Genomic DNA, 23,673 nt, shown 5'->3' with positions numbered 1-23,673 from the left:
AAGTCAGAAATTTTACATTTTTAAATCCAACACACTGGGGCTTTAATAACAGCAGACAGCTAATGAAAGCAATAGCGCCACAGGAATTGGTTCATTTCCAATCACTGCTCTTTCTCTGGGTGCTAAAATCGAAGTAATATATTATTGAGTGCAGGGTCTAATAGTTGAGCTCGGTCGGGTCTGCTCGCAGGCGGAGGTTGCTTTAGCTTAATTTCAATAAATCATAGCCTGTCATTGTGAGAGCGTGTGCTGAATAGGTCCGATATGCAGCTCCATATTACTCATGTTAACTCACTCATGTTAGTCACTTTTACACACATCTCAGAATCAAGATAGAAAATAGTGTGTTGATAAATAGTGCCATATATAGTGCTACATCGGAGAAGAAATTACATTTCAATGAAGAGGAATCTTTATTGAGGGATTTGATCTTCCTGGTGGGCCCAGATGAAACCTGTGTTGGATGTTCTGAGTGACCTGAGACTATTCTACATTTCTTATGACAATCTAGCGCCCCCTGCATAATTTGCCAAACACTGGACTTAAAGCAGGCGCACACACTGCATGCAGAGCATCCAAACAGCCACGTGAAGAGTCTAAGCAACGAGACAGGAGTGAGAGTCATTACTGCTCCACGCTCACCTCGACGAGGAAGTAATCCTCTCACACAGGGGCACGCACAAACCGGCTCCTGTGAGCCTGGAAGTCTCAAGTGAGGGAATACAGCCGCAAGATGTTAATAATGGTCGACATCAAAGGCCCCGTTTGTCCTCATACACCATTTACAATATCCAGTGAAAGTTGGGAGTCACATTCAGACCTCTGAGAGCAGTGTTGAAACAAGTGCTGCAGATTGCCAGAGGTCCTGTACTAGCTACTGCATTGCAAATTCACTCGGCATTATGTTAGCGAATACATCCATGATAACAATCACTCTGACCTCAAGAGGAGGATGTGTCTGTATTACGGCAGATTTATTCGTAATTGCATTTCTTTTTGTTCGTTCTTGTTCGAGCACTACACCCCTCCATGTGCACGTACTGCAGCGCCTGTTTCATTCCTGAGTGTTTTTCTTCAACATCTGGTTGTTAAGAAAAGTTTTCCACTTTGTTTAAATCATTAAAACTTCCACCTGAGAGGAAATTGGTCCTGTTTGCCTCATTGAGCGTGATCAGGCGGGACTTAACATTCACGTGGCACGGCTGGGTTAGTCCTTCTCACATAAAGTAACGCAGGTCTGATGATATTGCCTCATGGCGGCAATCCCAGAATCAGTATAACATTTGGAGTAATCCCTTTCACTTCTCTTACCAGTCATTCAAAACGATAAGACATCTATTATAAAGAATGGAAAGTCAACATTGATGTGGGGAAGGTACAATCTACAAAAATCGGTCTGTCAGTGATACATGGTGATAAACATGAAAAAGTCCCGGAGCAGTATTACTGATGGGATGCCAGTCAATAGTGTCAGTCAGTGTGTGAAATACACTCAGACTATAATTCTCAATATAGAATAATAAAATATATTCACACTTGGAAAATGTGCAGAATACATAATTTTATTTAAGTGCATTTTACCACATTGACCACTGAAATAAAGCTAATGGTAATTCTCCAATATTCTATTAATTTGTGGTTGATTTTGCTTTATAGGTCTGTGCTCCATATTTGTTGCATCCACTTGCATCATGTCACCTGCATAGTAATTATGAATGGACATTTTTGTCTAATGGTGCATGTAGAAATAATTTGCTAGGAACTTAGTTTCACTGTTGGGTTGTGAATGCTGAGGTCATAGGAAGCTACACTGATAGTGGTCATTGAAAGATGGCAGTAATTTTATTACTGCGCTTAAGTCAAACATTTACTTTTTGCTGAATAGTGCAATAGCGCTTTCTGTGCTATGCATGTATACTATATAACTATATTTGCTGTGTGAGACATCACAGTAATGTTGTTTTGTATTTGGTCTTCAAGTTTCCTTCTGCATGCATGTCAGGCCTAACGATAAACTAATTGTTACTGGACAGCACCTGAATTTGGACAGTAAACTACTGCTAAATGATTTATAATTGATATGACAAAAAGACTGTTAAAGTGTTCAATTCCAGATTCACCATGAATGCTTTACTTTCTGCTCGTGTCAGCTGTATCACACTTTATATACTGTACAAATGGGGGTTTTACTCGCGCTCGTTTCTGTTTTGCAGCTGGAAGGCATATTGAAAAATTTGCTGATGGCCAGTGCCGGGCCCATTTATATGAAGGATAACAATACGAGTGTGTGTAAAACTATGAATGTATTTTATGAGTGAGCGGTTCTCCTTAAAGAGGCTAGCTCTGTAAAAGTGAAATGCATCACATGCAATCAGTTTATAGTTAAGGCTATTGTTTCCAGCTTGATATTTCACATCGGACAATTAGCCAGAATGCATTATTCAAGGCTTTCGTGAAATTGGACATTCACACAAAATCACACATTAAACAATAAACAGTCCAGCAGAAAAGGCGTCCATCTGCTGCCTGATAATGCAGAGACTGAGCAGGGTGAACTGCTTTCCTGTTTAAAGATAGTTAACTAGCAAAAGTGCTTGTGGCAGCTTGACCTTTGGAATCGGGCCGACGCTTGAAACAGCTTCACCTCTGATGATCCCAGGCGCGCCTCGCTGCCTGAATACTAAGCAAAAATCAAAAGAGCATTTGATGAGTTACAAAGACATCCACCAAGGGAGGCATTCAGTTGCCAAATAATTGCTCAGAGGACAGGTGCATCTGCTTCACTGCAGCACTGTGTAAGTAAACAAAGCAATGACAAACAGAGTGGGAGGAGGGACGGAGCACATGGAGCGAAGACAGTGGGTGGAAACGGGGGCCTGGAGGACCAGGGGCTGCGTGTGCTGCATCCTGTGGCGTGATAGAATGGAAGAATCACCGGGGACAGAAAAAGGTATGTTCGTCGAGGTGCAGCTGTTGGGGAGACAGGTCCCAGGCCATTTCACACTACACTGGCCTTCCTTTAGGCAGCCCTGACAAGTGAGCAATGGTCAAGATGCGGGGAGCAGTGCTTCGAGAGAGGTCGGCGTGTGAGGACTCCACCGAGAGGACTCCAAGATGGCAGGCCACTGAGGTGCAGAAGAGAAACATGGCTGAAACAGGTAAGTGGATGGTGCATCATTTGTGATCGCAGAGGACTCGCTCTGGACTGCACAAATGAACAGCGAAAGGCCTCTTGGTTCGAGTAATGAATGCGGAGAGGAAGATTCTGATTCCCTCGCCGGGGTCTGGCCGCCGAGGCTTTCGGCTGACCGGGCCTGTCGGCTCCTAATGATGAAAAAGGTGGCAGGTGGGTGTGCGCAAATTGCACATGATGAGCTTCCCGTCTCTTGAAACGTCTCCGTCAGAGGAATTACACATGCCGGTAATCTAATTGAGGTAGCCACAAAGACAAGTCTTACAAAAAAACAGTATTTACTCTGCCAGTCATTATGTGTCTGAGGCTGCAGAAAGGTCCATTTATCTTACGCGAGGCAGCACCTTGCGCTGATATTTCGACTCCTGCTGCTTCAAATCAGCTTAATCTTGTTTCAGATTCCATGATTGCAGACGGAGCTGGTTATTCCACCGTGTTTATTCCCATCTGCCAGATGGAACGAAGGAGAGGCTTCCTGTGAAGTTGCACCACAGACGCACATTGATTCACATCCCTGACCCAACGTTAACAAAAAAAAAAGAAAAAAAAAAGTATTTGCTCGGGTTCAAGCTGCTTCTTAAGGATTGATCCTACGAGCCTCGGGCACAATGTGTTGCGAGACCAGCCCTGTTTAAAGGTAGCGCGCATCCGACGGCCAAAGGTAAACATCAGTGTGACTAAGGTACTTTCAGGAGGAGAGCAGGTGAATTCATGATGAAAGCTAGTTTCTTCAGGTTTGCTTATACACAGAAACTTTGCCTCCAGGCCCACTCAACTCCCTGCATTTCTTTTTGAAGAAATTAGTCTGAATGCACGTTTTTATTTAAATGTTTACTTTGGGTTTTGCTTTAACATCGCCTTGGTAAAACAGCTATTTGTTTTATGTGCTTTAATGCTTCCAAACAAAAGCATAGAGACGTGACCGGTGCGGACAACTCGGTTCGCACATAATCAAAACAGGAAGTTCTAGGTTGTTAACGAGCATTTCCTAAATCCAGTGAAATAAACAACAGAATGCAGTGTGAAGTGCAAAGACCAGCCTTAGACTCCCACAACATTCACAAACACAACACGCTTTAAAGATTCATTTGGTTTCATCGTGTCTGCTCATATTATGTGTTCTCTCTTCATAAATTATTTCACATACCTACTTTGTTACTGCATTTCATCTGATTTGACAGAGCAAGTAAAACCAGCTGTTGCAGGAGAGGTTATCAGCTAACAGCGGCTGGTGCACAAACAAAAAGAAAATTGAGTTCAGCATTGGCAGTGGGTGATATATGTTCAGATTTAACAAGGTGAATGCATTCTTGTTTGCTCCACACCTTTCCCTGTAGTTATCAGGGGGAATTCATGTAATAAATTGTGCTATCAAAGGAGTTGCCATGCTTTCATCTGCGCTAAACTAGGCCCCTGGGGCTGATAGGTGATGGAGGGTTAACACGAATACAGGGGGAGGTCTGAAAGTGCGCGTAGTGGGGGGTGCGGAATTGTGGTGAGGAGGGCAATAGGATACTGAGGAGACAATACAGCAGGGAGGGAGAGGAGGGGTCTGTAAGGGCCACTGGTAAGAAAGAAACAAGCTACCGGTTCCATCAAAATGAAATAAAAATAAAAGTGAAAAACCAGACCGACCTTCGAATCCAGGATCCTGAAGGACTCATATTTCCTGCTTGTGCTGAAATATTCCCAAGATGTGTCTTCACTCCTTCACCCAAACAAAGCTAAAACACTAGAAATGCTCAAATGAAAAATCTACAAATTCAATAGAGAAACTAAAAGAAGCCACTCTCTGCATTGTAGCAAGGTATCAGCAGACTCTGGTTTATATTCGAGGCCGACTCTGAGCTCAGGCGTTAGATGGCCTTGAAGTCTGGCTTTCGTCATCTGTCTGGGAGCACCGTTCATGTGACAGTTTGGTTTCACTGAGCGGTCGACATCAAAGAAACACAGAAGTGGAATGATTCTTCCCCACTCTGAAATTTTAATGGTCCGTTTGACCCCAGGCTGGAGGGTGACGTGATAATGTAACACTTGGCTCTGGAAAGCTGCTGTAATTATTGGGAAATGACACTGAGGGAGAAGGCTCTTTGTTGTTAACGCGGGGGGGAAAGAGACTGAAGTGAAGGTAAGTGGAGGGCCCTCGCCGACTGGGACACACACAAGCTGGGTATGACTCAGACGGCCGGGAGAGAGAGGATGAGGGTTGGGTCTGAAAAACACTCCCTGCTCCTGAGTGCACCCGCTCGTCTGGTCGTCGTCTTCCTCTTCCTCCCTGCGGTAATTTAAGCGCCTCCCGAGCATGGAGGCAGGTATTGAGGCGCGGTTGCCAAACCTGACAGTGTTGGATGTATTCTAATAATTTATTCATCACCTGTCCTACAGGCACAATGTGTAAGATACGGACAGGATTTTAGTTTAAAACGTTCAAACTGTCAACAGAACAGTTCTGATGGCATGTCAAAAACATTTAGGTATACTGTTGCACGGCTATTTACGAAAGTTAGCATGCTAACCAGCTAGCCTCGGACAATCCCGTCCCATAATACCACTTTGTGTCTAAAGAGGCGATAGTCTGCTGGTACAGCCCACTGTAGTTTCAGCTGGGAGGTGTGTGTGAGTTTGCTACGCTGCACAAGAGCTCTTAGCTTTTAGCTTCTTAGGTCTGCCAAGTTTTTCACCGTCCCCGGAGTCAGAGTCCTGGTCGTAGCTGCTGTGAATCGCCTCCTGGCGTTTTTTTCCTGTCATCAGACTGACCGCAGGTTGTGTTCGGTTGCACCAACAATCTCCAAACTCTAGCTGCATAGCTGACCGAGCTAACGAGCTAACAGCAGCTAGCAGCTGCTGGCAAAGAGTGAGCAGCGGTTAGCGCTTACTGGTGATTTGCTGCTCCCTGTTTGTTTGGAGCAACCTTTCACAGGTGGTCATCTTATACATTATACTTTTAACTACATGTGACAATAAAACTCAATTTCCTTTACTTCTGCTTCATGCCATAAAGAGCCATCCACCACCTTCCATTTCCTGGCTGGAAGTTAAATAAAATGTAGATGGATGCCATAGAGACACAGCAGGGAGGCCTACGGCTTTAGCCAAAGATGACAGAAAACATATAGTCTATGTCTGGAGGGAAGAATGCAATTAGACCATCATTCTCCTTTTTTTTTCAAGCTCTGTCCTGATTATAAATCCTGGATATTTCATTAAATACTGTATGAATACATGATATCAAGCATGTCATCATTTCAGTTTTTATTCAACAATTAGTCCCACTTGATAAAATCAAGTTGCCAAGGACACTAATAATGATTTAAAACTCATAAAACAAAACTTTAAAAGTCAGTAAATGGCAGCATACTAAGTGCAGTAAATTACAGTTGAGTAGAATAATCACCAAACCTGATGAGAAACCTGACAGCTGTGTTTGATCGGAAGCGTTTTGCAAACACGAATGCAAATTTAGCAAACAAAGTAGGGTTGTCATTTTGATGAATGCTACCAGGGCAGTCTCATGCACTGTGCTCCTATTCTGAAGCATGGTGTCAGTCAGCTTTTGCATGACGGTGCCCGCTCTGGCACTCTCAAAATACTCAGGATTTAAGCTGCTCTCCCCGACTAATAATGTTATCTCATGTGCTTCTTTGAATAAGATGTGCTTTCTTTCTGTGCCTGTTTATTAAAATTTTACGACTATTTTTTCACCTCTAAAAAAATGTTACTTTTTCCTGTCAGCTTTGACAAAGTTTCCAGCATACACACCTTTGACTCCTGCATGGCTTATTCTGTCATGCTGATTGGCGATTACAACGGGCATTCATAAAAAGTGGGAACGTTGAATGAAATGCAAATCCAGAATGCAATCATTTGCAAATGATTTGTGTTTACTGATTTAGACAGTGAGTGTTCCTGAGTCCATGTAGTAACATCCTTTATCCAATCATGTGTTCACAAAGTGGTGAACCTCGCTCCATCCTCGCTTGTGAGCGACTGAGCCTTTCCAGGATGCTCCTTTCATACCCAATCATGATCTATCACCTGTTACCAATCAACCTGTTTACCTGTGGAATGATCCAAACAGGTGTTTTTAGAGCGTTCCACTACTTTCCCAGTCTTTTGTTGCTCCTGTCCCAACTTGTCCGAAATGTTTTGCTGCATTGAATTCAGAATGAGCAGATGTTTAAAAAAAACAATGAAGCTGATGAGGTCAAACATTTAATATATTGGCTGTTTTCAGTTGAGCATACTATATGTCAGGAAGGATTAGCAGGTTATCACATTGTGTTTTATTTATGTTTTACACAGCATCCTAGCTTTTTTGGAATCAGAGTTGGATTGTTGTCTATTATTATTGTTCAGTCATGGGACAGTTGCCATGGCAATCTATATAAAACATTAAGACACTTCACTCATTTATTAATGCAGCATTCATTCATTGCTGTAATCGTTTACAACACTGCCCATGGTTGCTGTGTGGTGCCTCCCATGCAAAACACATGATGATGACACTGATATGCACATCATTACATGCTGCAAGACACACAAAGCTCTACAGCACGTCACCTGATTGAATCACTTCATTCTGTGCTTCCTTCCATCTGGTTTCTCACTGAAACTGAACCTAGTTCCTTCTCTTCATGCCTGTGCTTTATTATCAGCCTCGTGCCTGAGAATGTGCCACAGTGACACAGGATGCGTTGCTTCAAAACTGAACGCTGTTTCTGCTGCTCAGGTAGTCAAGCCATGCCGTGTCCTATCATGTCTAAGAGGAGCTACAGAGTGCTCAGAACTGATTGAGGCTAATTCTTGTAATGGAGCGCTGATGAGCAGCTGGATATTTTCGCACACTATTAATTACTGAAGAGCTATTATGCATCGGGGCCTTGTCTCCAATTGTCGATTTCAAGTGCTCATTAAAATAGCTGCAATTTTAAAGAGCTCAAACTGCAGAAAATACTTTGGAGAAAAGCGTCTGTGTACCTTGGAAAAGCAAATGTTTATTCCACAGCAGTGTCCATACATCTGAGGAGACCAATAGAAAATGTGTTCACTAACTACGGCAGTGTCAATTTGCTTGTAGACTGAGCGCCGAGCCGAGCAATTATGTGAGTGTGGGCAGATGTTTTAGCAGCCTACCACTGTGGCGTGGTAGAATTGCTAAACTGATACTATTATCACATACCTGTTTGTTTTCCATAAACAACTGGGCTCAATAGAAAAAAGGTCACATCTGTCTTACGTGAGTGATGTGAGAGCCTGGAAGTAAACAAACAAGCCTGCCAATTCTTAAACCCCAAAGCCAAAAACTACAAGACTATCCACCCTAATTCCCTACGCCAAGCCTCTACAGTATGCTGTATAATAAACAACCTCAGCAGCCTGAGGGCATGCTGAAACAGAAACCAACAACCGTATTCTTTAAATTAAAAAAGGAAAAATAAAGCAGGAACAGACTTGCTATATGCTTTCTATCAATCACCATTTCTAATTAAACATGGATTCATTATCTGCTGTTAGGGGACCTAGTTATTGGAAGTTAGACGCTGGCATTAATTGCATCCCCTTGTGTTATCTCTGACCATGGTGGTAGCAAAAAGGAAGCAATTTAAAATGATACACCACAGAGAAGCATTAATATTACTATTATTATATTATATATAGAGATGCTGTTGTGTTAATGTTAGATTAAAAAAATCATTAACTCTGTGAAGACCTGAGGACGAAACAGCAAGGTCCTTCTCTACATCCTAGCATGCAACCCTCTGTAAATGACCAGGCTGTGCATTATGAACAATAATAGCTAGTAAAGAAGACTGACTGCTGGTTTATTTGGGCTTCAGAGAGAACGCTCATTAAAGTGGCAAAGCCCCTACGCCGATGAGTTGTCTGAACTTTTCTTTGATTTTTGTGAACACCGGCAGCTCTGTGAAGCCATGTTTCATAATCGTCCCCTCTCAGATTTTGCGCCTCGTGAAATATTTAAACAGGATGTACTCCTCAAGTGTGTGCCCCAGCCACAATCTTCTCTTGTATGTTTGTACAGGGTGTCGTTTTGTCTACACGGCTTGAGAGGCAACGAGGAACCCTTGAGAGAAACACGCTCTCAGTCGGTGGCATCGCTTTCAGCACAGATGCTCCCGCTTCTCATGTCTCGGCAAACACATGAGAACTCTTCCTGAGCAAAGAGCAACCTTGCTCATAGTTCTTGATGCAAACTGTCCATAGCGAGGCCTCTGGACTAACTTACATTTTTTAAATACTGCAGTAATATCCTTTATCCAATCATGTGTTCACAAAGTGGTGAACTCGCTCCATCCTCGCTTTGGAACGACTGAGCCTTTCCAGGATGCTCCTTTCATACCCAATCATGATGCTATCACCTGTTGCCAATCAACCTGTTTACCTGTGGAATGATCCAAACAGGTGTTTTTGGGCCGTTCCACGACTTCCCCAGCCTTTTGTTGCTCCTGTCCCTTCTTGTTTCAAACATGTCCCTGGCATCGGAGTAAGTATAAATGTACAAAAAAGGATTAGCAAATGATCACGTTCTGTTTTACTTACTTTTCACACAGCGTCTGAACCTTCTCGGAATCGGGGTTGGACGCATCACTTGACAAATGTCTTCATAGAAAGCAGTTTTACCATTCTCATTCAAGGTTGAATTCTTACATTTCTCACATCAAAGCCACACATGAAATAGAATGACACACTGAATATAAGGAAAGCTATTGCAGTCCCGCCCCGCATCCCTTTTACCGCCCATCTTCCCAAAATGTCGTCTATAATGAATGAGTTCAACTGAACGAACGTTATAAGCGAATGATATCTATTCTCTTTGTGTGAGGGACTGTGTCATTCCATTTACACGCGAACTAGGACATGTCGTCAGCCTGCTGAAGGAAGGACTATTTCATGCTCAGAGAATAATTGATTGACACTTATCGCCTTGATCCATTTGTACATCTAATCCAATCTGGTGCAGAAATGAATGACATCCGTGTGTAAGGACGGCTGATGTCTATCTCGCTTGCATCTAATATAATAACCTCAGATGCTGGGATATCAGATTAGATCACTCTTTGATCCCTTCGCTTTGTTCAAAGTCAGTTGGTGGGAAACTGAGCAAGCGTGCACAGATTTGCAGAACTACAGAATTAGTTTCATCAAGGATGGAGTTCACAGTGGAAAACACAATCAGTCCTGCTGAAATCATCGTCTTAGAGACAGACTGAGATGCATCTGTTTAAAAACCCAGACTTTATATCAAACTGACATACCCAGTGTAAGGCATTAATAAGGCATTAGCCAAATCATTACAAGAGCCCTTCACTGGAAAAGACATCCAGAATGCACAGTGAAGAGTCTTGATTTTTCATTAATTTGCAATCTTGCCATCGTCTTGCCTGTCTCGAAGAATCACGTCCAATAAAAGGGACAACTAAAGCATGCGGAGGATCACTTTCTTTAATTCTTTTGTCAAATCTTTCTGCACTGTATCTATATTCATAGCTTTTAGGTTTTGCATATGCTTGTAGAATAGAGATTCCTTCACACTGGGCTGTACTTTTTCATTCAAAGTAGAGGCTCAACAGGATGTGGGATTAGAAAAAAAATGTTTTTGTCCTCAGCATCTATTATACACAAATGGACGATGGCGATCTTACATCCTTGATATTACTTCATTTTGTTTTTTTGCTCCTGTGATCCTGCGATCTCTTTTACCTCTGAGCAGGTGGAACAGCTCACTGAAACAACTGCAGCAGTGCTTCTCTTTAAACTCTCTGATATCCTTCATAACAAGGAGCAGAGGAGGGGAAAAGACCTGATACAACCTGCGAGATCATGATGGCCATTGCTCGCCGATGCGGAAATACAAACACAGTTAACAACACTCATCACCAATTCCGCTCTACATAGCTGTTTTGTGGTGTGTTCACCTTTTGTTTGCTGTCAGCAGGGTTTCCAACGCCTTATAGAAACTGAAGCTGTTTGACTTTATAACCTGTGACCTGTACAATCAAAATAGCCACATAATACAATAGCTTCTTTATTGAAATTACTGGTGTTGGTCGAAGAAAGAAAAACGCAAAGAATCCTCCAATGGAATGAAAGATAACCCTTTTCTCAAATGTTCTTCTCTTAGTTGTGGTGCTTCATTTTATTAAGCAAGCTGCTGGCTCGTTACTGACTACTTTATACTATGTCTGGCTGCATAATCCATTTGAGATTCAAGCCTTAATCAGGAAGTTTTGGAGGAACTATTTTGGAGCTTTTTTGTTTGCTAAGTAATTCACAATACACAGAGAATACGGGAATTAGAGAATTGGAAATACACTGAAGATGTAACTGTGCTAAGTGCTATGTTACGGTTTGAATTACATTTCTTAACTGGCCATTTTTGCTGCTATTCATCTCTGACAAGCAGACAGCTTACTGTAATAACTCTGTAGATCCGGCAGATGTCCAGCCTACACACACGGTCTCCGGAGCGAAGTCATAACCCGCTAATGCACTTCAAGAGGTCTGAATGTGGGCTCCGTTTCCTTAATCATCTTGGCAAGAGCCGAGCACGCACCTCAGGACCCCGACCGCTCAGTAGCAGCAGAGGTGCGGCACCTCAGAGAGCCGAAACAGCTACCTGACTTGCAAGCGAAAAAATCTTGTACAGGAAGCTACTGCTGCAGCTGCAGCAGACTCTCGTCTGCACGCTAACCTAAAGGCTCCTTAACGGCTTTCAAAATGACAGATTGGACTTGTGGATCTTTGCAATTTAGTTTTTACCATAGACACGTCCTTGTGTGTGTGTTACCGTACTGGTACTCAATCAAAAGTGGTCAGCTTCCATTTTCAACTTATGTAAATTCACTTGCCAAATAAGCAATGGAACCTCATTTTTTTTGGTTGACATGGAAGTCTAAGAGCCGACATCATTATATATGTTTGCAGCTGTCAGAGAGGAGCAGACAGCATGGATGCTAGAGGCCATGTAGTGGAGGAGCAACTGAGTGCTTGGAGATAATGAACATATGCGTGAGTGCAGCTCAAGTGGCAACTACACATGGGGAAGTAACCCTCCGGACGAGGAGGCCATAGCGACCATCTGTTTCTCTTGCAGATATGAGTTGGTGCGAGAATACAGCATCAATGGAGATATCCTTAAACTGTGAACAGTGGCATCTGTGCATTTAGTCCGGTCACGGGAGACCAACAACAAGCAGACCACATTTACCCGGAAATACAAACCTAACGTGAGCGCGAGGTTTCCAGGAAAATCTAACATTTTTAGAGGCTTTCTGTACTAAATTGCACATACTAGAAAAGCCATCAGGCTGTCACCAGGAGGGGATAATTAAAGTCAAAGATACTCATTTGCAAGATTTTGACAGTCTGGCAACATTAATTGTGCAGTTGGTCTTGGGAAAGTCAAGGAGAAGCATCTTCAAAGTTTGGATTTTGTTTTCAAAACACTTGAAATGAATTCTATTTTTAACTGTGCTACAAGTTGCGCAGAGACATTGTTTTGCTCATTAGGAAGAATGTAACAGCACAACACAAGATGAGAGTAATAAACTGATGTGAATGAACTTCTATACAGAATCTGTTTGAGAGACATATTTATGTCTGATAAGATACGGCAGAAGACAGTGTGAATCCTTGAGCCACATGCATTATAAATCAACACCAACACGATGCACACCATTATTCTAGTTACATTACCGCAGTTTCATTAGATGGGTGACCTGATTATCCTGCGAAGCCTCTTTCACTTGGGACACCAGTCCCATCCTGTAAATGTAGATTTTCATGGCTCTGGAAAAGCGACCTTTCATCTCCCCAGTAGCAGCCCCTCTGAGGCACCTCAATAAGCAAAGTACCATTCTACCAGATGGTAATACTGACTGGAGGATGGCCTGATTGGAGGCGATTATACATCTGGAATGGTCTAACAACCCTGGGAATCAGACTCCCGGCAGACAGCTGCAGAAAAAGCCGTTTTCTAAATTGCAAAACAAAAGCCTGGTTGATCAACCTGTCCCCCCTGCTGTCCTCTGAACTGTAATGGCCCGTGCAATTATGAGCGCCAAGTCATGCATCCTGAAGCATAATAACAAATTTTAGGGGTGCCAAGGGAGAGGACAGTGAGAGGAGTGAAAGTTCTTTTTCATTCACCCCCTCCCTGTGTGACGATGTGGACTCTCAGGCTAAAGGTGGCCTGCTGGAGTTCAGGCGGTAGCGCAGGACATCTGTTCACTGGCCGCGAGCCAAAACGAGCGTGTTTCACAGCGTGTCGCATGTGGGAATGAATGCTGTTTTTCACTGCTGTGCTTCAGCGCATAAAGATTTATCTCAGCTGATTGTCATTCCTTTGTATGTACTCCATGTTGTATACATAATGAGCGAATGATTGAATGAATAAATGGAAGAGGAGCAGCTTAAGGTAATTTTTTTTATGTGCGTGCGCTTGTGCTGCGGAAGAAAACAAAACAGCACAGGGAGAATTCTGCATTACGTGACGTGAAAGTCCAACATCTTTTAAAGTCTCTAGGTGTCTTATACGGCCCAAAGACTGGGTCACACTGCCTCTCTGACCAGGTCAAAGTCATTGAGCTACTTACAGAGCTGTGGTTTCATCTGACCCTAATAGAAGCGTTTAGCCTCAGAGACATGGTTCACCTGAAAGACAGCGAGCATCCCCTCACAGATGCATGTCAGCAATTTTGTATTCCCACAGGTCCAGTGTGGTTGCTGGCTAGTATCTGGTTAACCATCAGTTGTAAACCAGGGACAAGTCTTACACAGTGCGGTTTAACACTTTATGTATACTGATTCCACTTCCAGGCCCGATACTGTGCAAACATACTCAGAATTGTAATTGTACTACTCTGACGAGGAGCTGTGGGGAGCAGTTTGGAGACATTTTAGGGTAAGCGATGATGGCAAAACTCGAGCAAACTGCAAGCTATGCTCTTCAAGGAGTTTGCTCATACTAGCAGCTGGAAACAGCAACAACCATCTTTGCAGCAAACGCAGGAGAAGTGAGAGAAAATGCACAGGGACAACCCTCAGGTGGTGAAAAGCACACTGATGCTCTTGATGACCAGCTGTCGTTAGCTGTAGATAATACAGGAATTCATCGTCTTCGCAGTGGACTGCAGTCAAGGTATGAGATTCCCAGCTGTCACCGCATCGCAGAAACCGTGTGAACAAACGGTCTCTGGCTCAGGGAGTATTTTGGTCTGAGTATGAGCTGCCTGACAATCTAACCACTCACCAGTGGACACCTCTGGAAAAAAAAAAAAAAAAACATGCTCTGTCTGTTCTGGCTCCGTGTGAGGAGTTAACCCGAAGAGCGAACTCCTCTGATGCTTCGGCATCAGATGCGATTCCTGCTGTGACCGAGCTTCAGAGACGGTTGACCAAAGAAACAGACGAGGACCGCGGGATCAAAACAACGAGGGGAACTTTACCTGCGGCCGTCAAGAGATGCATCACTGACACAGAAAACAACCCACGCTGCTCCATCAGAGGTAAAGCGGGTGTGTATGTAGGCACAAGTTAAAATTGTAGCAGTATTATTAAGACCTCATAACAGTGCTCGGCATCAGAAAATACTTAGATGCACTCACGAGTGGAAGTACCTGTACTTGCATTTGGTCTGAAAACAGTGGTACAGGTGCATCCCTGATATGTAAGCTACCACTGGAAAGAAACCAGATATTGAGATTGCATATTCGCCTCTGTGTTTGTGAGATTTCACATCAGGAGGAATGCCCAGATTCATGGCACCTTGCAAGAAGACTTCTGACATAAATGCAACACCCTGTATTTCCAGTGAAAATACCCCTTCAGTTTGACGCTTAGTAATGGCTTTCTGGTTAGATGCCTAGCAGCCACAGATAAACTATTCAGAACTTTTTCCAGCAAAATGCCTTTAAAATGCTGGACATTTAGTCAGTGTCAAAAGGATGTCAAAATGTTACATTTACATACTGTACTGGACTATTGACAAACCTCTCATGTCTCCAGTCCGCAGGCTACAGCGCCATTTGTCAGTTAGTTATTAAAATATGTTTTTTGTCAGATTTATCATCCATTTCACCTCTGTTTGTCGAGGCTGCGCAACCATGAATGAATATAAACGATTTGCTTCCACGTCAGTCACCCGCTTTGGTCCAGGCTGAAATATTGTGAAATTTCGGTACAAGCATTCATGTTCATGACGAATGCTAGCGGTGGTGATCCCCCGAGGAGGCGAGGAGGATGAGGCAGGACACTGAGCGAGGGGCAGCAAAGACTGAGTGAATGTGTGAACAAGAACATGTACAGTTTTATTGCAGTTTGCAGGTATTTTTCCAAACAAATCATTAAATGTTGATTCCACTGATTAGTACTCTCAGCTCTCTATGACACATGGCTGCCTATTTCTGGCCTGTGCTTATTTTATAGAGAGTAATAAACGTGGTTTGACTTAGCCAAACTCCAACTTGCTACATAAAGCTATAAAAACCTGACAGCTATCCTGCTGTGGGATCGGAAAACACATAAAAAGACACAAGAGGATCTCCAGTGAAATCATTCAACATATCAGATTGGGAGTAAAAACTTCGTGGTTACTGATAAAAGTTCTTGTTCTGGTGTTTTATATCTAAATATGAGCAATCGCTGTCACTCTCCACCCTTTGCAGTGTGTGTCTCTCGACAAATGTGGCAGCAAATCAGACCGCCGTCAAGAGAAAAGGCTCCGTCTGTTTGCAGTGGAGGAACGGTGGGTTTCTTCCTGCCCTGTCTCTACATGGCGCTACACAGAGTTAAAGCATTTTCAGCTGCTTACACTATTTATTAAATCCGTCACAGCTTTACATGCATGGCATAACAAACACTCCGGCTTGCTACTCCTCATAAGTGTCTCACTCTAAAGTCTCTGTGGAAACCGGTGCCACAAAACAATGCTATTGTTCCACTCCTGTCTCGTGCTTTAAATAATCCCAACCTCTGTGCTACGGCAAACAATTCTGGTGAAATGCACCAGTAGCTTTGTTAACAGTAATTACAGCAGTGTCTCCAAATTAATTATTTATTGATATTTAATTTCCTCATTTGTAAATATGGTCGTAACGGGCATATTTCTGGCCTGAGCACCTGCCATTTTTTTCTCTGGGCGGTAACACTGCACACCCACCAGCACCTGAGAGACACGCTCTTCATAACGCAGGCCGCGAGGGAGATGAGGGCAAAACAGGGAGAAAAACTCTCTTTATCTCAGCATATGCTTTGATGCAAAATGTACATCACAGTGAAAAGGCTTTCGTGAATTAAGCTTTTAATGTCTGGCCTTGAAATTTCAGAGTTTGCCATAGGTGAGACTCAGAATTCAGTCTTGTCATAAAAACTAGGCCAGTGTTGCTTTTCCCAAAATTTCACCTTCCTCTACTCTTGTGTAAAACTTCAGCTGTCAGGAATGTACAATGCAACTTTGGGGAAATATGATTAGAGGTTCTTAGATGAGAAGGAAGGCCTATGAACACAGGGTGGGAATAAAAACCATACTACCTTATGTAACCTGTCTGTGGAGAAGAAGGGGGGAAAAGATAAAGAGCGTGTGCATGAGAGGGAGAGGATTGTGGAGTATGCAAGCTGAGGATGACAAGATATAACTCATCTGTGCATAGGCAGGGTTTTTTTTCCCCCCACAAGTGCCTATATGAGGCGCAAATGTTTCATTTCTGAAGCTTTTTATGAAGTCCCATCGGGAGCTGTCACCAAAACACTACAGAGGCGCCGTAATAATATTTTGTTGAGAGGCGTGTGTGTATATGTGTGTGTGTGTGTGCATCACAGGAGGGCCAAATGAGATAAATAGGCAGAAAATAGATAGCACCGTGTTTGAGATGTGGCTGCGTGTGATTATATGCAGCATAACCAGATTTTAATGTAAAATGTATAGAATCTCTCTATTTTGCACTGTACGTGATGAAAATTCTCGCCAGTGTTTTGTTTTCCTGTCTAAAGTGTTGTCCTGTAGTCCTGGATGTTTTCCAAAGGACTCTTTAAAATGACAGCATAACTCGATGTCTTAGACAGGCACTGAAGCACAAGGACGCCGCTGCAGAGGTGTTCATGCTCAGCATTCCTGACTGGTTGAATGTTTTCGCAAATTTAAGAATATAGAATAAAAGGGGCACCTGATGTGAATTTCAGTTTTTGCTCCCGTTTTTGTGTGTGTTCTCTTTCCTCGGTCAATGTGCCTGAAAGGTTCGTATCATGGAACCTTGACTAATGTGGAAAAATAGCAAGCACAGAGAAGGAGAATGTATTAGCAAATGAAAATAATGCCGCTGCCTCTTTTCTCTGGAAACTGGTATAAAAGGCAGCAAGAACAGTGGCGTGGCAGTGGTGGTCGATGCTATAACGAGTCTTATTTGCATTTGAAACGGCAAAAATAGCAAAGAAGGCTACTGGGGAGCCGGATAAAGACAGAGACGCAGAGGATGTCGAGAAATACAAACGATTCCCTCTTAGCCTGGGTGCCACCATGCACGACTTCTTCTCTTTGCTTCGCTTCGGCAGGGGTGAAAACTCTCATCGTGTTTGTGTCTCTGTTTATGAATTAATAATTATTAATTAGTTCTCATTAAAGACAGAGAGAAAAGACAAATGCATCTCAGTAAAAAAAAACTGATCTTAAGCTCTTTTATAATGTGCCAAACTACACTCAAAATGATCATTTTAGACATTGCAGGTAAACTGATATTGATTTAATCAAGACTAATTAAAACAAATCAGCCTTTCTGTACAACAGCATAGCGGTCAGTGTTGGTCAGTGTTGCCTTTGAATGAAATGAGTTTATACAGTACTATTATGCAAACCAGTTGAGAAACAAATCCAAAAATTACCATTACAAACAACAGCTAAACCCTTGCTATACCACGCTCTATCAAAGGCATAAAATGCAAAAGGCAAACAAATCCAATACGGATGTAAAACCTAGTTTCCAAGCCTCTCCACTTCGAGCTCATCACAGTGTGTGTAGGTCAAATGGGTTACTGTGTATGCTGTCGGATTATGTAAAATCTAAGCCTATAGCGCAGACAATCCATGTTTTAGTTAGAGAACAGTAAAGCCAACAAAGCTTTGCTGAGGAACGCTCTCAGCGAAAGCATCTGAGCCTTGGTTGAAATAAAAATCTGTGGAGCCGGAGGTCATGACGGCTCCTGTCCACACTGGAACATAATGGCTCCGTCCCAGTCCGTGAGACGGTACGAGCAACAACCACGGGCCAAAAATCAGAAAGCCTGAGTTCTGAGATGCTGTCGTCTCATCTAGCAATCGCAGACTACTGGCAGAGCTCCCGGACCCAGAGCTATGAGGACCCCATCAACCCTGGCTCTGCAGCGACCATGGTCCAAGAAGTGGAGGTCAGCTCTGGCGAGCACAAACTGGAGGAGCGGGGGAGTTGTAAAGGATCGTCAGGGATGAATGCGCCGCTTCGTCAATCAAAGGGCTTTGAGGTTAGCCATCTCTCTTACTCTGGTTTGGCTTCACTCATTGAAGAACCCACAAAACAATGCCGTGAGACACTCTGTGCCGGGCGGATGAATCATAGAGAGTTTTTACAGTGTGGTAACAGAAAAAAAAGTGCTAAAAGAGAGAAAATATAAAGTGGCACTTGGATCATCGCATAGATGATCCTGTGGCATAATTACAGTAGTGTTTACACTAAAGAAGTGAACAGCTACTGTGAGTTAACAGTAAAGATGACAGCTAATATAAAACCCAACAGCTCAAGAGGAAAAAAATGCTTGAAATAGAATATAGTGCATTCTTTCCCAAAATGGTTCACTTTACTTCAAAAGCACACTTCCCCAATAAACTCAACATGAAGGCACTCTGCCCCTTCTGCCTATTGCTGCCATTAACAGATGCAACCTGAGTCTGCTTCAGGGAACAGCTGGTTTGTCGTATTGTGGTTATTTTTATTGCAAAAGCACCAAAATGCAATTTGGGAACATTTCTGATTGACTTATCATAATCATGAAACTCACCTGTTTTGCACCCATGGAAGCACTTAATCATGTTACCATGAACTAATTGCAGTTGTTTGTGACCATGTTGTTTTCAGTTCATATTGATTCCTATATTTTAATTCAGAGGCTAAGTTCTGCAGCAATTGGCATTTACTCAATTTGCTGAGTATATCGACTGCGAGTACACAAACGGATAAGATGAGGCTGTTTTTATTTCTTTTATGCGACTGTAAATTGAATAATTAGGCCAGGTTAGTGGCACAGATAATCCTTTTTACTTCCAGGGATTGCAGCTGCTTCAGTGTGAAATAAAAATGCAACTTCCGCCATGACCATGACAGTGAAAATGTAATCCTCTAATTGCCCATACACTGCACATATAGATTGTATCTGTTGTTAAGTTGTATTCTGGGTCTTGTACTTTGACATTTTTAGACTAGAGTGACTTTGTACTGTAACATTCAGCAAATCAGGTTCAGTTTGTTTCTTTTCAAGCTTTATTGATGTTCTCATATGCTCACTTGCACTATTTAAATGTACAGGCTCATGTAGGAGAGAATGTGCAGTACAGCTAATATTATATTACATATCAGTGCCATAATGCTACTAGTGTATGTCGAAATTTAGCATGAACGCTTGCCTCCTTTCGTTATGCCCTCCTTCCCCTTCCTAAGATGATGCTGCTCTCACGCCGTGCTTTAAATGACACCGAACACTTTCCACACAAATGCATGAGTGCATTTCGTCACACTAGGTGCTTCGGGTACCTACAGTCACCTCATTGAAAAATGCATTAATGCACCTTGCAACTGAGGCCATTTGGTGCATGCAGGATTAATGTAAAGCAGATGAACGCACAAGCGTGCAATATATGTACTGCACGCTATCCTGTATGCGCACGTGGATATGCGTGTAATGGATGCGGTGTGAGGTAATATTATGAGTACATGTAAAAGTGGGGTCCTGTGAGGAGATGCAGCAGCGGTGTAATGCATTACCCTGTGACTGCATCCGCCACCTCGCTCACAAAACAGCGCTGCCCTGAAAATTTACCACTGCCAGATGCAGTCACGCTACACAAAACGGGAGACATTACGCATGCAAAGACTGTACAAACACACACGACTCATGTGGGGATGCAAACAAGAAGACGTCACACTGTGAAAACACGCGCACATCTCGCGGCCGCCCCCCCCCCCCCTCTCCTGTCCTGTCTGTCTTTCAGTGCTGACAGAGACACTTGGGATGCTGACATTCAATGGGTGAGCTGACACTGTTTGATGAGTTAAGTCCTTCGCTGCCTGTGTTCAGAGGTCTGGAATATGCTTCCCTCAGGAATAGTTTATACACTGTGTGATGAAATCTGAGGCAGGGGTTTGAGAGAAGGCGTGCTGAAAGGCTAGCCCGAAAATTCTAGCTGCATAGTGGTGAGAGGACAGAGTATTAGTATCTGGTGTATGTTTACAAGTATCTGGCACAGGTTTAGTAAGGGGAAACACTCCACTTGCACAGTAGGTTACAACCTTCATCTTTTATATTAATATTCATATTTTTGTCGCTTTAAAACTGTCCTGGTCTTTTAACTGATACTTCAACTTACGTCCACTGTCTGTTTTTTCATAAAATAAATATCTTTTTTTCTCTTTTGCAAAGCACTAGAGGAGGATGTAGAGGATGAAGTACTAGCCATTGAGAATTCCCCCTATTGTGCTTGGACAAGTCCATCAGATGTGACGCAACGTTAATGCAACGCAGGCAGCGGCTTTCAAAGCGAGCGCTGCCTCTGCAGCTGACGGATGCTTGTTTCAAAGATAATCAGGCTTCTCAATTGAGAACTGGGTAAAGCAACAAAAAAAACAGCATTTCGGTCACAGGAGCGACATTTTTTTATTGGGACCCCCCGGATCTATTTGTGAATTCCATTTAATAATGTCACTGTTACAGTGAGTAGCATCGACTACAAGATTGTATGTCAGCTTCCAAATAGCCTACTTGAGATGTGGATATTTTTGTTTTATGTGGACATTGCTGCTGTCTCTGCTTCAATCTCTGAGTCACACAAGTTGAGCTTAAAATGACAAAAATGAAGCCTGATAAGTTTGAATATTTCCTCTAAGTGGGGGGGACCTTGTTAAATGATCATTGTGCACAAAGATGTTTTGTTTCCCTCTTGGATAACCCTGTGCTAGATGTCCTGACTGCTGAATCGGGCAAACATGTCAAAACACAGGATTAAAATTCAAAGGCGAGGCCTCGGCTTGGCAATTAGTAAGCTGGCTGACTCTTCCGATGTCGGCGGGTGGCTGTTCTCGCTTTTGTTTTTGCCCCCTCTTTTTGTGATATGAGCGTCCTCCCGTCGGAATAGAAATGTGGGCAGTTTGGCTGAGCGCGTCTCCAAACGGCAGAGATGGTGTGGGTGGATGGCAGCCTCTGACTACAAATCAGAGCACACAGTCGAATCCGTCACACATGTAATGAGCGCATCCCTGCAATGCTGCCTTGTACTGGCGTGAATGTTCGCATAAACACACACACACACACACACACACAAACAAACAAACATTAGCAGACATTCACTCCCACACACAAACATCAACAGAGGGAGATGAGTGAATTGCATTCATATGTTCCACATACACACACATGCAGCATGACACATTTCTATAGCAGTGCACTGAGAGTTGCTCTTTGTATTCTGACCTCCTACTTTAAACATTACAGTAGAGCCATATGTAATAAAGGCTGGTAACACATGGTTATGACCACCCATATAAGGCATTTAACGGAGAAACTGTTGACTTGAGTGTTGTCCTGTCCTCTCAGTGTGAGGCACAGACCTCTGCAGAGCGTCCAATGAAAAGCCACGATGAGAGGAGCGCAGGCCAGGTGTTACTGAAGCAATAGTAACGTTGGAAAGTTACATGAATGCAGTAATTGCTGATTGGTGCCCAGCTACTGCAGGCGCAAATCACCTGTATTTAAACAAACGACCCTCCCTTCTCACACAGCCAGCTCTCTCTGTGTTTTACACCATCTCCATATAAAAAGACTTTCAATGAGGGCGCCACCCTTTGATTCAGCCGAATGTTTTTTTTTTTTTTTTTTGGTCTCTGCCTCCAGTGAAACACATACACACAGATCTGGGAACAGAGTATGTGTGATTCAAGTATGAACCTGAGCACGGTGCTTCATGTGACATCCCACAACCAAAGCTGGTAGAATTTGGGAGAAGTTACGGGTTATGACCATCAGGCGTGGGTGGAGAGGGACATCAGCTTCATGCTAAGTCTCTTCACTTTACCGGTTGTCTTGTCCTGTAGTGTGCGATACATTTAGAAAACAAGCGCTTACCCTGTGATGCGTGGCAGCGTGTCAGTGGAGAAGAGGGCGAGCGGATGTTTGTCTCGTTCTATGAGCCATATAGTGTATTGGCCACTTTGCTTGGGGTGGAGGAACACGGCCATGTCCAGGCTACAGGGACCCTGGCCCCCTTGCAGCCAAGGACTCAGCACCCAGGGCCCCCCGAAGGCTGAACTGTTCACCCAGAAGAACTGACCTGAGCGGGGGGGAGAGAAAAACAAAGAACTGTAGAGAGCAAAGCAGTGCCACAAACAGCGCGCAGCAGTGAGAAACACAAGGACAGCGGGTCAGAGACTTATTGATTTTGCTGAACGCAGATCAGTAGCAGCAAGAAAGCTTGAAAACGATGAGAAATTCTAATCTAACGAACATTTTGTTCTGTTACAGTACGGACAGAATCCAGACGAGTGATGGGCTGCGGTTTGGAATAGTTTTGAGGTGATGGCTGAGAGTAGCACTTGATGAAAATGCATGAAATAAAGCTGCTTTGAAAAAGAGCAGTCGATGACATCCGTTGCACAAAAAAAATAAAAAATAAAAGCGGGGGTAGTGGGTGAAAAATCAAAGCACAGTTTTTTTCAGCTTTGATATGAAGTCCCATTTCTCTTTCAAACCTATTGAGCTCATTCAAGCAGGAAGTTCGTCAGAAGCTGAAAGTTGTGTGAGTGTGTGTGTGTGTGTGTGTGTGTGTGTGTGTGTGTGTGTGTGTGGTGGGGAGGCACAAAGAATCTCAACTTGAAAGGATGAACATCCATTTTTAATATGCTCACTTAAGAAGAGTAGTGTTGATGAGGGGAGGCTAAAAAAAAATGCAAAGCACAAATCTTGCAGAATAAATGATTATTTTTTCCCCCCTATCATTCGCAGGAACCGTAAAAGAGCTTGCCCTGATGTCGCTGTTTATTTTGCTTGCCAGTGTCGGGGGCCGTGAGGTGTGCTCCCCGCCGCCCCAGTTGTAGAAATAAATCTGGGAAGATTGTGTAATGCAGGGTCGACGTGTTCCTTTTCTTTCCTTTTTTAGTTTGTTTCCATTTACATGCTGCTCTCTCGCCTCTGGATAATGGCAATACCAGCTTCCCAAGGGTCACATCGAATCA

At 43.2% G+C, this 23,673-nt stretch overlaps 1 protein-coding gene across 1 annotated transcript in view; it reads right to left on the bottom strand.

Annotated features, from left to right (window-relative positions):
• The window catches only part of alk (ALK receptor tyrosine kinase), a 298,244-nt gene that overhangs the window by 91,119 nt on the left and 183,452 nt on the right, over positions 1-23,673 (bottom strand). Inside the window, exon 4 of the mRNA XM_041954075.1 lies at positions 22,568-22,772. Within this exon, the coding sequence (XP_041810009.1) occupies positions 22,568-22,772 (205 nt within the window). The remainder of the gene's footprint in view (positions 1-22,567; positions 22,773-23,673) is intronic.

The sequence above is a fragment of the Chelmon rostratus genome, chromosome 15, assembly GCF_017976325.1.
Source record: "Chelmon rostratus isolate fCheRos1 chromosome 15, fCheRos1.pri, whole genome shotgun sequence".
NCBI lineage: Eukaryota > Metazoa > Chordata > Actinopteri > Chaetodontiformes > Chaetodontidae > Chelmon > Chelmon rostratus.
Note: the sequence above shows the minus strand (reverse complement) of the source record. Positions and strands in the feature narration are given on the sequence as shown.